General features: G+C 43.4%; 1 protein-coding gene across 3 annotated transcripts in view; it reads right to left on the bottom strand.

Moving 5' to 3' along the window:
- Window positions 1-1,762: 1,762 nt before the first annotated feature.
- NTM (neurotrimin) overlaps window positions 1,763-15,708 on the bottom strand; it is a 1,165,251-nt gene continuing 1,151,305 nt past the window's right edge. The window contains exons 7-9 of one of the 3 annotated variants that reach the window (XM_049778283.1): window positions 14,035-14,070; window positions 7,398-7,430; window positions 1,763-2,944 (exon numbers count right to left, since the gene is read on the bottom strand). In XM_049778283.1, the coding sequence (XP_049634240.1) occupies window positions 2,844-2,944; window positions 7,398-7,430; window positions 14,035-14,070 (170 nt within the window). In that variant the 3' untranslated portion in view covers window positions 1,763-2,843. Of the gene's footprint in view, window positions 2,945-7,397; window positions 7,431-13,843; window positions 14,071-15,708 lie in introns of those variants that run through there. The other 2 variants (XM_049778282.1, XM_049778281.1) reach the window with 2 other exon arrangements.

Here is a 15,708-nt window from a genome sequence, read left to right as displayed (position 1 = left end):
AGGAGAAAGTTGCATTCCAGTGGAGAATCTGCCATTTTCTTCTCTTGTTCCCAATCTCCTGGTATTCTTTATTCAAAAACACTTCTAGGGCTCAAGTTCTTTGATATAGCAACTACTTTCTTCCCCTTCCATACCCATAAACCAGGGCCAGGAACCCACTCCTCTAGCCTGAGTTTCTATAAATCCCAGGCTCAGAAGAGCGTCCAATTCTTCTCCATTATTTATACAAAGAGCTGTCATATACCAGCATGAGGACATTGGAAAAAGAAATGGCATGGAGGCCACACCAACTATTTAGGTATTACCAGGTTGTTCCAAAACAACATTAAGAAGGGTGGAATATAGGCAACAGGTACCTGGAAAAGGGGGTGATAGGGCAGAAAGGCACCAAGAAACTTGAAGACAGGCACCTTCTGTCTCTTCTTTAGCAGCCCCTGGAAAGAGGCTTCTCCAAGAACACATAGTTCTAAACTCCCCAGACTTTATATCTGACCTCATTTCCATTTTTGCTTGTTTTATGGGCCACAGCCAGAGATGTTCAAGGCTGACTTCTGGCTCTGAACTCAGAAATCACTCCTGGTATGGTTTGTGGACCATATGAGGATGCTAGAGATCAAGCCCCAGTCATGCAAGGCAATTGCCTTACCTGCTGTACTTGGGTCCATGGCATCACTTCTGCACCAGGGAAAACAAGGTATAGGTACTTAGCCACCATAATCTATCATAATAATGTTATTTAAATATGATTTATCATTACAATTGTCCTTTCTAGAAATATGTGGCTTAAAGTGAGGTCAGGGGTTGGGAAAGAGGTAGAAGGAAGAGGTGCCCTGACTTTTTTTTTTTCAAAAACAATTGCTCAGAAATGTTTTTCCCTGAGAGTCCTTGACTCAGCTCCACTTCCAGGAGGTGGGAGGTTTGGAAGGAAAAAGGAGTCTTGCAACCTTGCTCAGTGCCTTCTAAAGGCAGCAGAGACACAACCTCAATCCCAGTTCCCAGTTTTCCCATTGCTTCTTAGAGTGTCTCCATTGCACCCCCCAAATAGGGAATTCGACTCAAGATCCATTATTTAAATGTGAATCCTTCTCCTTTTAGGTCTGTACTCCAAGGCTCTATACCCTTCTTTGCCCCCCGCCCCTTTTGCCCCAACTTGAGAATGAGGTGTCACACCAGGTGAAGAGGGACATGAAACACTTTTTAATGTCAAGTCAGAGACAACCCCTCCCCTCCCAGACCCCAATCCCAGTTCCCTCATCACATCCAGGACCCCTCCCTGAGGCCTCTCTGTTTCCAGGCTTCAGGGGGGGAGAAAAAAAATGACCTAAAATGGCATTTTTCTTCTCTTTCATACACACACACACAAAGCTGAGAAATTAAATAAAAGAAACCAAGAGGATTCCATTCTCCAGTGGACCCAAAGGCAACAGAGATCCTTATTGGGCTAAAGCAAGTGTTATGAATAGTTGAGTTGGGTCAGTTGCTTGCTGTAGGTTAATGCCCGAGGCCAGAGGAAGCCTTGGCCTCTGAGTGCCACACCTGGTAGAGGTGCTGTGCTGGATATTAGTGGTGTTGTTGTTTTTCTCTGAGAAATGTCTCTGACATGTCAAGAACCCAAGAAATCAAAATGAGCAGAAGCTGTTCACACAATTACCAGTAAACGCTATCATCATTGAGAAGATCCACACACAGCTAACGCCATATACAGCATGCAGTAATGTCAGAGAAATGATCTGTGAAAAAAGAAAATGGATTGAACTCTAACCAAAAAAAAAAATAGATGTGTGTGTATTTATATATATACTGTAGAATATATGTCATCAACACAAGCCTTGCTAACCAACTCAAGAAAACAGTGCGGTTCGCCCTTCCACTTCCAAACAGCATTTAGAAGCATAGCAGTGTCTAAGTTAGATGCCAAAATAAGGAGAAATCAGTAGTGCTGGTGGAGCTGTCGGTTCAACCGGATGTGGGTTTTTGTTCTGTCTTGTTTTGTGGTAGCTTTGCCATGTGGCTCACGGTATGGCGAATGCCCAGTGTGTGGGCCACCGGTTGTAAACCTCAGAAAGAAACACACGACTCCTTTCTAACGTCGCACAAACACACTTCACCCCCTTCCTGTCGGCACATCTTGGCTGTGTATGGTTTTTGCACAAAGCACGCTAGACTCATCTCAGAAAATATAATTAATAAAATTAATAAAGACTCAGAATCCCTTATTATCCATAATGTCCTTGGAGTAGTAAAATGGAGAGGGGGCCAAGGAATGTTCACCGGATGGTCAGTGATGGGACAGTAGGTGGGTGTGTTGAGCTGGCATGTTGGCTTTGTGTCTGGGTTGAAATTCTGTGGTGTGTCTCCAAGGCCTATCCAAGGTAATTCAGGTCTGCTGAGCATGCTGGATCCATCACTGATCAAATTGGGGAGGGCCAGAATTTTCCATGATTGGGGTTCTCGAGTAGGCAGTGTGGTGGAGCCCTGGCCCACTCTGGCAACCAAAAGCTTGCACCAGGCAACTGGTGACTGAGTGCCAACAGCTGGTATCTGCTCCTCCCATTTGGGAAAAGCAAAGAGAACCTGCGCATTGACCCTGAAAAATTGGTCGAGCTTGGAAGCTAATTTTAAATTTCCCTTTTGAAATCTCCCCACCCTGTCAAGTCTGTATTGCTCCCCTCCCTCAAATGTATGTCCCATGAGGTTCTGCTTCTCAGAATCATGTGTAGTTACATCGGAATTAGAAACGGGGTGTCTGGCTGCTGTGGTCGAAGTTGCCGGTGCTGTGGGGTGGTGGGCGCTGTGGCTGTAGTTTCTCCCGGCGTTGGGGGTGAAGGGAAGGGACGCTCATGTCAAAACTTCAGAAGAACTTGCAGCCCCAGAAGAAGCAGCAGCCAGGCACAGCCAGCCCTTCTTGATGTGCCATTGTTCACCTCACTGACAGCACCAGGGCCTGTGGAGAGAACACAGGGATCATTGCTCGTTTGGGGCATGGCCTTCAAGGATGAGATGGCTCCCATCCCTCACTGGAAGCCTCTTTAGCTCCACATAAAAGACACCCTAAGAAAGGCAGCTTCTAGAGCCTCGATTCTCAACAAATACCCAAGATATTATTACAGAGAGCCCACAGGCAAAAATCACATCCATGGGCACCATGGCATGAGATTAGTAGGATACTACCAGTAGGATGGGAAGGAGATAAAGTGAGATAAAAGCCACCACTAGAAAAAGGTTGTGAAAGACTAGCTAGAATTTTCTGTTCCCTGGATGTCTATACTATGCCCAGAGGTGAAGGTGTTTTGGCACCTTCTTCTACTTCCCTGTGATGCCACCAGCTACAGTCATGGCTTGAAGTCAAGTGAAACTGCCCACCCCACAGTCACACCTTCTCCTGAGCCTCCTCTGTATTAGTCCTGACCTCTGGCTACAGTACTATTTTGCAGATGAGAGAAGGCCTGTGGGAGAGGATGGATAATAAATAGAGATAAATAGGAAGGCTGGGACCAGAGTGATAGCATGAAGGTTAAGCGTTTGCCTTTCATGCAGAAGGACAGTGGTTTGAATCCTGGCATCCTATATGGTCCCCTGTGCCTGCCAGGGGTGATTTCTGAACCTAGAGCCAGAGTAACCCCTGAGCACTGCCAAGTGTGACCCCCCCCCCAAAAAATAAAAGAAATAGGAAGGCTTTGCTGGTCAGGGGAAACTGGAGAGGTGTGAGAACAACAAGATTTGGGTCTTGTCTCTATCATATTCCAACCTGCAGTAGTGGGAACAAACGGCCCATGTCCCTGCCAGCCATGGATCTGCCCAGCCTGTGATCAGCACATGCTCAGATGGGATCAGAGGCCACATAATTCCCAGAATCTTCCAAGTCCTTCTGGAGCAGAAGCCTATCTGCCTACCTGGGCTAGAAATACCCCACAATATGTGAAGCTTTGATCCCTGAGTTGTGTTAAGTTTGGCCTCCTGGAGAAATGTGGTAGTTAAGGAAGCAGTGATGGTGTTCACACCACCCCACAAGCATGCTCAACTCTTGATCTCCCAGAAGACAGGCCCTCTTCCCTGCCAGGGCACCCACTCCTGTGCCTGCACCCCAACCTTGCACATCTTCTGGCCAGTGCCTGGTCCCTGTAGGCAGATGCTTCCTGATCCTTTCCCACAGCATGTAAAATAGGGGACAGGGTGCACATTGGACCCACAATCGATGGAAATCCCAGACTTCTGACAAGAAGTCTGGAAAGGTCATGGACATCCCAAGGCCCCTGTGTGGTGGAGGTGGCTGGTGTAGCAGGCCTGCACAGTGGGAATGAGTGTGTTAGGTTCACTCTGCAGTGCTCCTTCTCTGTACTCAGGTGAGGGTTTCTTTGTGTCTCTGCTTAATTTTGGGAAAAAACTGAGAACCTACAGGTATGGGGCCTAATTTCAAGGTTCTAAAACCTGCTCACGGAAGAAAGGAAAATTTGCTGAGTTTACCAGATCCCTTAAGTTTGTATATGTCTCTGTGCAATCGTATGCATGTGTGCAAACATTTCTGTGTGCATGAACATGTGCATAGGTGTAAAAGTACGTGCACCCAGGTGTTCACAATGTGTTTATGTGTCAAACACATGTATTTGTGCCTTACGCAAGTGTGTGCCCTCAGTGTGTGCATGTTTATGTTGTTACTACACATAAGCGCAGAGCCTTCTTCCTGCTCAGTGCTATCACAAATCCAATAGCTGCACCCCATTATGGAGTTCATAGTTCATCTGCCTTCTCCTTCCATCAATGCCACCCTCCTTATTTTGGAGGCATATTCAGTAATCCAGGCAGAATCAAAGCTGGACAAAGGCATAGGAGAGGGGTGGAAATTGTTATCCACACGCATGATGGGAACTGGCCCCTGGCTCCTGCCACTTCTCATCACTAGCCCCTGAATTTGTGCCTTGAAATTTGTGCCTGAATTTGAGCTGAAAGCTAATTTCTTATTCCAATTCCAGGTGAAAGTATCACACTTTGAGATTTGAGATTACAAAGATCATGTCATTAATCTCTCTGACACCTGTGACCATTACCAACTTTCTGGGCATAGCACTCAGCCACAGGTGCTCATCTGCCTGTCACCCTCAAGATGTTCTTCCTATTTCATGACCTTGTTTTCTCCAGAAAACACAAGCTCACATGCAGGCAGGCCAGATTCTATGCAGAGGCATAGGGAGTGAAACCTCCAACATGTTCTCTTTCTATCATCACAGCCTCTGACTGTCTTTCCAAAGCACTCTCCTCCTAACTTACTTCCTCCCACTCCTTGCTCCAGTCTCTATTCTAATCCATCATCTCCTCCAGATGGCATCCCTTGACTTCTCCAGTTAACTAAAATACACACTGCCTGGTGCTCTGTTCTTTTTATGTTTTTCTCCTTTGTGCTCTAAGCACCTTAGGACAGAGTTTACTCCCCAGGAACAGTCAGCAAGACTCAAGTGAGCCCCAAAAGACTACACTATGGTTTATATGGTCAGGGTCATATTCACTTTGAGTTTTCTTTTATGGTCTTAGGCCAAAAGCTTTTGCTTCTTATTTTCTGGCTTTTGCTGCATCTATGGGAAAAATTGTGCTAGCATTTTTATTTTTCAGAGTCATTCATCTTCCCCTTAGTAGCTCCCTTTCCTTTGGAAGTATATTACCTTATGCTACCTCTTATTTTTGCACTTTGTGTATAAAATAAATTAGGGGGAGATGTGGGATTATGGGATTTGTCTCTTTCTACCTCAATCTTTACACATTGTTTCTTATTGGATCTTTGAATGAAGAGTCTTGGATAGGTGTGAAAACTGATGTTGTGACATTTTTCCTTCAGATAAAAGGCTGGATTGGATAGAAATAAACTCTTTTCCTTTCATTTTTCTGGAGCTTTAGAAGTGGCTTGGATTGTTGGCCGAATAATAGGAATATATGGTAAGGTAGGAAACTCTTTCAAAAACTTTTCTCATTACATGCGCGCGCGTGTGTGTGTGTGTGTGTGTGTGTGTGAATTATTTCACAAACCACCATCTGACTTCAGACCTGTGTTTCGCCAGTGTTCCAGAGTTGAAACACGAGGGATTTATTCAAAACTCCTTCATCTTTTTTTTTTTTTTGAGTGTGTGTGTGGCGGGGGGGGGGGTGGGGGTCACTCCAAGCTCAGGGTTTACTCCTGAATTTGTGTTTAGGGATCACTTCTGAAAGTGCTTGGTGGACCATTTGTGGTTTTGGAGACTTGAGTTGAGATTGGCCTGGAGCAAAACAAGTCCTTTAATCCCTGGACTGTCCTCCAACCCTGTCTGATTTTTTTTTCCTGAGATTTCACTTGGAATGGAGAACGGAAGCCAAACAGAAATCTCTGCACTACATGAGAACCTGGATCAGATTTTGCTGTTTTCAGGGAAAGTCACTGCAAATTCTGAGCAAGGAGCAAATGCACTGATGCTATGCAATGGGAAGCTTGAGGGTGAGAATTCCCCACAGAGTGGAAAGTGTCTCAGCCCAATAGATAAGTGCTGAGGGGTTGTACTTTCCACAATGACAGAAAGACAACACCTCACTGGACTCTCCAATAGAACCTTGACTTCTGTTCAAGGCCACAGTTTGCTATACTAACTGGGAACAGTCTGACTGCCTGTCCCAGACCTGCCCCAGGACAACCATCCCATCTGGTCCTTCTGAGAGGAGAAACCAGAGATAGCACAGCCAGTGTTGGCTCATCTGTTGGTGACACAGACCACAAAGGGGGTCTCTACTCTCCCTCCAGCCCAGCTCCCCTCACATGGATGGCATTCTTGTTCTCCTCTCTTTAGAGAGCTGCAGACTTAAAGAGACTAATTACAGGGACAGTTGGGGTCCCAGAAAACTGCCAAGAGTGTCAATTATCCACTGGAAACATCTGGCAGGAATGAAAGCCTCAAATAAGATGTATTTTATTTGTAGCTGAGTGACTCACCAAGCCCTCCCCTTTCCTCCCTCCCCTTCTCCTCATCTTTACCTTCCCTTCCCTTCCCCCTCCCCACGTCCCTCCCTGATCCAAGTTAAAGAGGCAGAAGCCTAGACAGACAAAGGCAGAAAGCAGAAGCAAGAACTGCATGCAGGCTGGGCTAAGGAAATCTAATTTCAGAGGCTAGGTTTACAGATGTGAGACAAGCCTGGCAGAGCTGCCCAGACATGGACCTGGCAGTGCCCCTTAGTGCTGTGGCAGAGAGAAATTAGGTTTCCACAAGCGCAAGCTGCTGGGGGAGAAAGCGCTATTCTAAAGAACAGTTAAACTGAGTAGGTGCAGAGCTTGCCAAGGGTCAGAGGGAGCCCCATAGGCTGGGCTTTTGGTATTAGATCAGAAGAGACAGAGGCATACCCAACCCTAGGCAGGCAGCAGCTGCCTAGGACACAAATATACCAACCTTTCCAAGGGGTCAAAGTTGTAGTTTTCACTTCTATGAGAAATTAAACACAGTTACCATCAATGGGAGACACTGTCCTAGATGGAAATTTCTGGGAAAAAGCCCACAGCTCTCTCCCAAGGGCCTCCCTTTGGCCAGCCCTCACTCCAAGATGTTGGTTCAGCTATGAAGTGTCCCAACCCTCAAACCTATGCTCCAAGAGGAAAGAGGTTGTTGTTTAGAGGTGATGGTGGTCAGATGTCAACACAGGCCAAAGGGTTGCAGCTTCAGATCTATGCGTAGGAGGGAGAGTCCTGGCTCCAGCCCCAGGCTGTAAGGTGCCTCTGAATCAGACTATCTGGATAGTTAAGATCTATAGGTAAGTCCTAGGTATAAAAATTGCTGACCAATGAGCTATTCTTCAGTAAATGGAAGGTGGGTGTCCATGCTGTGATAGATAATTTTCTTCACATTTTAATGCCACTGATGGCAGAATCTAAATGCACTAGAGGAATTAACACCTTTGTCATCTGCCTTGAATAGAAAACCCTTATGAAGGCACCATCTGGGTGCCAAGAGCACCTAAATTCAACCAAAATATTGGTAGCAATATAATAGTAGTGTGGTTATATGATTGAACATGCAATGAGTCTAAACTCATTATAAAATCAGACTAAACTCAACCATGATATTTGAGCATGACACTGTGGCTGCAATTCTTAAGCAAGTAAAACCTATGTCTTTCTCTGTAAATCTCCTAGGTAAAAGAACCTAAAGACCTCCTCTCCTCTTCTCTCTCTCTTCTCCTCTCATCTCTTCTCTTCCCTTCCCTCCCCATCCCTCCCCTTCCTTCCCTTCCTTTCTCCTCCTATTACCCCCCCCTCCCCCTTCCCTCCTTTCCCCTCCTGTTCTCTCCCCTCCCCTCTTCCTTTCCCTTCTGTTCCTTCCCCTCTCTTCTCCTTTCCTCTTCTCTCTTCTCCTTTCCACTTCTCCACTCCTTTCCTCTCTTCTTCTTTCCTCTCTTTTTCCATAGGTGACATTGAGATCCCATTAGGAAGATGGATGGAGTGACATAGAATTAAATATTTAGAGATTATTCTAGATAAAAATAAGCCAGATATGGTGGAATTATGTTGCCTGCACCTTGGGGAGGAAGAATGCTTTGGAGGATTGTGAGGTTCTGGAAACCATACCTAAAATGAAGAAGGGATTGATTCGTGAATTCAGGAACCCTACTACGTTAAGTCTGACTCAAGAAAGGGAATTTGAAGGAGCAAAGATCATGACTAGAGATACTGGGTAGATAAAGTTTTTATAGAAAATCTGAAATAGCACAGTGCAATAGTGGGGTGTAGTTGGAGATCAGCAGACTGTCACATGATAGGAATAGTAGTTTAATCTCTGCTGCAGATGGTAGTAGGTGAAGCCTAACCCACCCCCCATTCTTCCTAGGTAACTTGACCTTACCTGCAAGACTCCACGCATTTCCTGGGAGGGGTCTTGGAAAAGGTAGATTAAGGCTTTAACCAGAGGGAATTACTGCTCTTTTGGTCTTTTGCCAGTATGGAGGTCAAAGGGAAGATGGCTGAAAGGAGTTAAGATACAGGGCTAGCTAAGAATGGCTGAATGCTTAAAAGGTTATGATATAGGCCACACATGTGGTGGATAGGGCATGAATAAAGTTGATGCTTCCTGAAGCCTGCCTGTGAGTGAGTTCAATACCTGTCGCTTTCCTGGACCCCAGATCCGCCAGTTGATGGGGGATGAAGCCACGTGGCCATAGCCTAAGAATAAAGGCCTCCATCCTTCTCCATCCAGCAACCATCACTAATTATTTAATTCTACAGTAGGGAGGGCTCTATCTGTTGTGTGGGATTATTAAAATGATCAGAAAACTATGATAACTGTTCCTCTTTAGTGTTCTTTCTAAGGTTCCACACATTACTTAGCTAGAAGACTGACACTCATCCTTGGCTTTTTCTAGAATAAATTCCTGGTTTGTCCTAGGCTGGAGTGCTCCAAGTTTTCTAAGAAATAAATCTGTCTTGTCACCCCCCTAAAGTGGGTAAAGTGGGTGAAGAAACCTCTATTTTCTTTCACCACTTTCTACAGCATTCAGGATATTCTTTTGGTTCTATGGAGAGAAGGAAGCATGGCTGAAGAACCTTTTGGAATCCAGACACCATAAGGAGACTTTTCCAGATCACTCACATTTGAGTGAATCCATCCTCAGTTATCAGGGAAACAAGCAACCCTCTTCCAGGCCTCTAAGCAAATATTTATAGTCAGTCTATAAAATGAACTTCCAGCCACCAGAGTCAATCATGTGACTGAACCTAAGTACCAGGAAAACACAAGGTTGCCACATTATTCTAATGGGCAAAGGAGGATTTTAATGCCAGAAAGGACAGCATACATAGTTTAGAAAAAGAGTGCACAAAAATTTTCATTTATCTTCTGTAATTTAAATTACATGCAGTAGATATGTTAACTGCTTATGGCTAAAGCTAATTGACTAACTTTAATCCTTTGCAAGGAAAACCCAATCTTCTCTCCTCTAGCAGAGTTTTTCTTCTGATATAGTTTGTTTTAGTCTCCAATTCTTTTTTCTGTATTGTTTTGTTTTTGTTTTTGGGCCACACCTGGTTACACTCAGGGATCACTCCTGGTTATGCACTTAGAAATCACTCCTGGCTCAAAGGACCTTATGGGACATTAAAATCAAACCCAGATCTGTCCTAGCTCAGCCGCGTGCAAGGCAAACATCCTACCACTGTGCTATTGCTCTGGCCCCTAGTCTCCAATTCTTTAATAAGTTGCCTTGATGAATCTGGCAAGGTTCACTGACATTAATCAGCCAACCTTTCCAAGGCCGATGATACCATCAGCTCTGACTTCATGCTGCAGAGATAAAGGACAAATGCCCAGGTTCTGGGAAATGAACAGCCTCTGAGCTGCTAAGCTTGCAGAGTGAGCCCAGCCTGCTTGCCCATGAAGGGCTTTTGTGAGGGATGGTGGCACATTCCTAAATCCTTATTCATCATAACAGGAGTCCAGAAGCACCAAATTTTAATCTGAGAGGGTGGCATGCTATCTTTTGTGTTTGCAAAGGGAAAGCAGAGAAATAGTTCAAGGGTGGCAGAAAATGCTAAGGAAGAATGAAATTCTCTTATCAGTTTCATTCTTGTTATTCCAGATACTGGGTAGCGAAATAATTTTGTACTTCTCTTAAAGCCAATGGAACCCTGTAAATGGCATGGGAAAATGTGTGTGAAAGAAACGTTAGTGGGTATTTCCAAGATGAGCTGGGCATGGAATAGAGTTGTGCTGAGGAAGATAGTTAGCTCTCCAGTCTGTGAAAGATTTACAAAGAAGAAAGGAGAAAAACACAAGGTGAATGAGGGATAAACTCTTAAGTGAAAGGCCTAAAATGACTTCTATACTTCCAAGATGTTCAAGAACTATCTAATAGCTCTTTGAAAGGCCCACAGATCTCAGTATGCTTATGCACTACAACTTTCACAGTCAGCAAGGAGAAAGAAATGGAGTGGATACCATCTTGGAGTCAGAGAAAAACTTGATCAGTAGATATTTTACCCATACTCAGAGGTGAAAGTGCTGAAAGATATATAAATGGATAGATGAAAGGATAATGAATGGATGATAGATAAATGGATGGATAGATTGATCAATACATAGATAGAAAGATAGATAATAGGAGGAAGGAAGGAAGGAGGGAGGAAGGAAGGGCAGGAGGGAAGGAAGAAAACAGGGATGGAAGGAAGAATGGAAAAAGGAAGAAACTGTGGTACATATACACAATGGAATGTTATGCAGCTGTCAGGAGAGATGAAGTCATGAAATTTTCCTATACATGGATGTACACGGAATCTACTATGCTGAGTGAAATAAGTCAGAGAGAGAGAGAGAGAGAGAGAGAGAGAGAGAGAGAGAGAGAGAGAGAGAAACCAGAATGGTCTCACTCATCTATGGGTTTTAAGACAAATGAAAGACATTCTTGCAATAATAATTTTCAGACACAAAAGAGAAAAGAGCTGGAAGTTCCAGCTCACCTCAGGAAGCTCACCACAAAGAGTGATGAGTTTAGTTAGAGAAATAACTACATTTTGAACTGTCCTAATAATGAGAATGTATGAGGGAAATGGAGAGCCTGTTTAGAGTACAGGCGGGGGTCGGGTGTGGAGGAGGGAGACTTGGGACATTGGTGATGGGAATGTTGCACTGGTGATGGGTGGTGTTCTTTACATGACTGAAACCCAAACACAATCATGTATGTAATCAAGGTGTTTAAATAAAATAAAAAATTAAAAAAAGAAACCATGAATAATGGAAAAAAATTAAAATTATGCAAAAAGATACTTCACACAAATATCTATCAGAAGATTATTTGAAAACAAATATGACAAATAAATCAAATTAAAATATTTTACTGAAGAAATTCTCAAAAAAAAAGAAAAAAGAAAAAGGAAGGAAGGAAGGAAGGAAGGAAGGAAGGAAGGAAGGAAGGAAGGAAGGAAGGAAGGACGGAAGGAAGGAAGGAAGGAGGGAGTTTAATTTCTGTTTTCCCTTTTTGCTTTTGGTTCACTACCATGGCACTCACTTATCACTTATCACTCAGATAAGTAATGCTTTCATAAAAGGGCCGGAGCGATAGCACAGTGGTAGAGTGTTTGCCTTGCACGTGGCTGACCTAGGACAGATCTCGGTTAGATTCCCCCCACCCAGTGTCCTATGTGGTTCCCCAAGCCAGGAGAGATTTCTGAGCACATAGCCAGGAGTAACCTGTGAGTGGTACTGGGTGTGGCCCAAAAATAAAAACAAAAACAAAAAAAGAATGCTTTCATGATAGACGTGCATATTATGCTCTTTCAAAGAGCTTACCTTAGAGTTCATTCTCTTCAACTTCTCCCTCAACATCTGAGCCTATTACTCTTTTTTCTGATAATAACTTTCTCAGTAGCCAGATGTGACTGAATGTTAATTGGATGGATGTAGTATCAGGAAATAGGTGTATAAGTTGGACACAGCCCTCCCATTCTTTTCTTTACAGCTGCTTATGGCTGAATGGTCCTGTGGTCAGTACTGTCCTCTGGTGAGTAGAGTTATATATGCAGAGCATTCGTTATTTTTACCACATTTACTGGACCCACTTTCTCTGCATTATTTAGTCATAGACTTAATGTATTTCTCATGGACCCAGAAAAATGGGTGGTTGGTATAGATAAAAAACAGAGACCCTGGTGTGCTCGTTGAGCAGGATGTAAAGTAGGAGGGACTTGAGTTTAGCACCTTGTGATGCCACTTGATACTTCCCTTTCAGCTTGTGTCATGATTCATATTTGCACATAGGAGAATTCCATTGGTCATCTAGCAACAAACAAGTCAGTAAAACCTCAGATAGTGACTTTAGTAACACCACTGGTAGATACAATAATTTTCACAAATCTTTGTTTTTGAGCTACATTTAGCAATGTTTGGGGGTTACTCCTATTTCTATACTCAGGAATTTCACCTGAAAATTCACCTGGGGGATGATATGGGATGCAGGGGATTGAATCTGTTTAGTTCAAGGCAAGGGCCCTAATGACCATAATGACTATCTCTGGCTCTTCACAATTTTTTTTAAAAAAACTATGTTTTGATAGTTTCATTACATTGTTTTTTAATTGATACTTTTCTTTTTTATTAATATCTTTATTTAAACACCTTGATTGTAATTATGATTGCAATTGGGTTTTAGTCATGTAAATAACACCCCCCTTCACCAGCGCAAGATTCCCATCACCAATGTCTCAAATCTCCCTCCCTTCTCATCCTGTACTCTAGACAGGCTTTCTACTTCCCAGTTTCATTACATTGTATCAAGCAATATAAGATGAATTATTTTGTGTGTTCTAAGATGGCAGTATTTGGGGGTCAGTGTGAAATTGGGACATTGGTGGAGGAAGGTCACAATGGTGGTGGGATTTGGTGTTGGAACATTAATGCCTGAAACAACTTTATTATGAACAACTTTGTAAACCACACTGTTTACATTTTTTTAAAGATTCTCATTTGTATAGTGGCACAATAGCAGATAAAGAAGACCAACTTCCTCCAACTTCATGTTGAGTTGACAAAAAGGTCGAGTGGCTCGTCCAAGACTGAAGAACTATTTTGTGATAGCTTCTGCTCCAGGGTTCCAGTTTACCATCTGAAGACCTGCATCCTAACAACTCCTGTCCTCTGTCTAAAGACTTACTCCCTGTAAACAAATTATTTTGAACATGAAAGTTTCTGTACTTGATGCTTAAATTTGTGACCTTGAGTCATTGATAGGATCATTATTATGAAAAATATTCAGTGGGCTGGTCTTGTCTTCCAATTAGTTCCAAATTCTTTCCTCCATCTTTTGACTCTACTTTATTTATTGTTGATGTTTCTTTGTCTTTCATCTTCCTGACCCTTCTAGCAATGATCAGAAAGGAAGTTTGCTTTAGAGTTTAACCACTCTCCCAGAACATCCCTACCATCCTCCAACCACCCACTAAACAACTTTTATAGTTGCCACCAATAATACATATAGGCATGATGAAAGAAAGAGGGTCTCTAGGAAGATATATAGAGGAGGAAACCATAAGGCAAAAGGGATACTGACCTTGCAATAAAGTTGAGCTTGTGGGCTCATTTAGTTCTAAATCAGGTGAGGACATACAGGAGAGAAAAATGAAAACAAACACATATTATATACAGCAGCTATATATCTTTCATATATAGTTTGTATACTCAGTCTCATGAATGTTTCTGGAGCAATGGATAAACGAAGAATGACACACATACAAAGGGAATGAAAAAAAATACAATGTAAGACACACCCAAGGGCCTTTGGCTTTCATGCTGGGGACAATGAGTGGGAAGTAAACCTACAGTTCACTCTCAGAACTAGTCCCAAACCTTTTGGCTTAACTCTTGTTTTGTTTTGTTTTTTTGGTTTTTGGGTCACATCTGGCAGCACTCAGGGGTTACTCCTGGCTCCACACTCAGAAATCGCTCCTGGCAGGCTCGGAGGACCATATGGGATGCCAGGATTCGAATCAATGACCTTCTGCATGAAAAGCAAATGCCTTACCTCCATGCTATCTCTCCGGCCCATGGCTTAACTCTTTATCCCATTTTTCATTGTCAAGGTAAGAGAAACTGAGTTGTACAGTTAAACACAGAATGATAACAGACATAGATTTCTATGTTTCTTTGCAGGAAGGGATTTCATCATGAAGTTCATGGTCTTCCTCTGGCAAAGACTGTTGAACAGCCTGCTCCATGGAGCTTCCTGCCTCTGAGTTTAGTTTCTTTGAACAATGGGATATAGCAAAGTCAACCTGCCATTAATTCATATTTGTTTAGTGACAAATGTTCATATTTGTCTTGTGAGTTTAGGAGTCATACTAATACTTGATTTTAATACTAATTTCCCACTTATTAACTATAGCCCACACGCACTTGAATGATATTCCAATCACCAATGGATCTATGTATGGTGTTTGTGTAGCCTTTCCATGGCAAGGTCAGCAGAAACAGGCACTAAATGACACCAAACTACGGGTTGTTGGATTAAATGTGGGAAATGCTCTCAACTTACTTCTCCCTCCTCAAGATGAAATGTCAAGGTTTCCTTTAGCTGCATTGAGGCCTCCACACCAAGCAGTCCACTCATCTTGGTGGGGCCCAGCATTTCTGAGTTTCTCTGAATGCTATCACTTCTTTATTCATATTTCAGACAGCTCTGCACTCCAGACACTGGTCATTGGAGAAAAGCTAAGCATGACAGAGGGTGCATTGATGAGAGAGAGTGGGGAGGGGGCTTTGAATGCTGCACACAGGCCTGCAGAAAAGAACCACTGATGCTGTGGGTTTTGCTTCACTCTGTCACTTCTGCCAGCTCTATCACCCTTAAGTCCCACATCTCCATGTGCTCATGGGAAGAGGAGGGAAATAAAGAATTGATAAAGGCAACTGCAAAACTATTTATGTGTAGCTGTATGTGCAAGGGAGAATATTTACAGGACCAAGGAGGGCAAGTTTAGCATGGCAGTAGGAGAGCCTCACATTTGCAAGGTGAAAGAAAAAGGGTTCTCTCCCTTTCTAATCCTGGCTCTTCTTTCATGCAGACAGACATCTTCCAAAAAGCTAGAAAGGCTTAAATGGCATGAGGGCAATTCTGATCCTTCCTGTGTGAGAGGTGTTAGACAGCTCCATCACTCTTTGTGCAGCTCTGCCAGTTCCCAGCCACCCATCAGGATCCAGGCAGATTTCTTTTATCCTCCTTGAGCAG

Source organism: Suncus etruscus, chromosome 8, assembly GCF_024139225.1.
Source record: "Suncus etruscus isolate mSunEtr1 chromosome 8, mSunEtr1.pri.cur, whole genome shotgun sequence".
Classification (NCBI taxonomy): domain Eukaryota; kingdom Metazoa; phylum Chordata; class Mammalia; order Eulipotyphla; family Soricidae; genus Suncus; species Suncus etruscus.
This window is presented reverse-complemented; position numbering and strand designations above follow the sequence as displayed.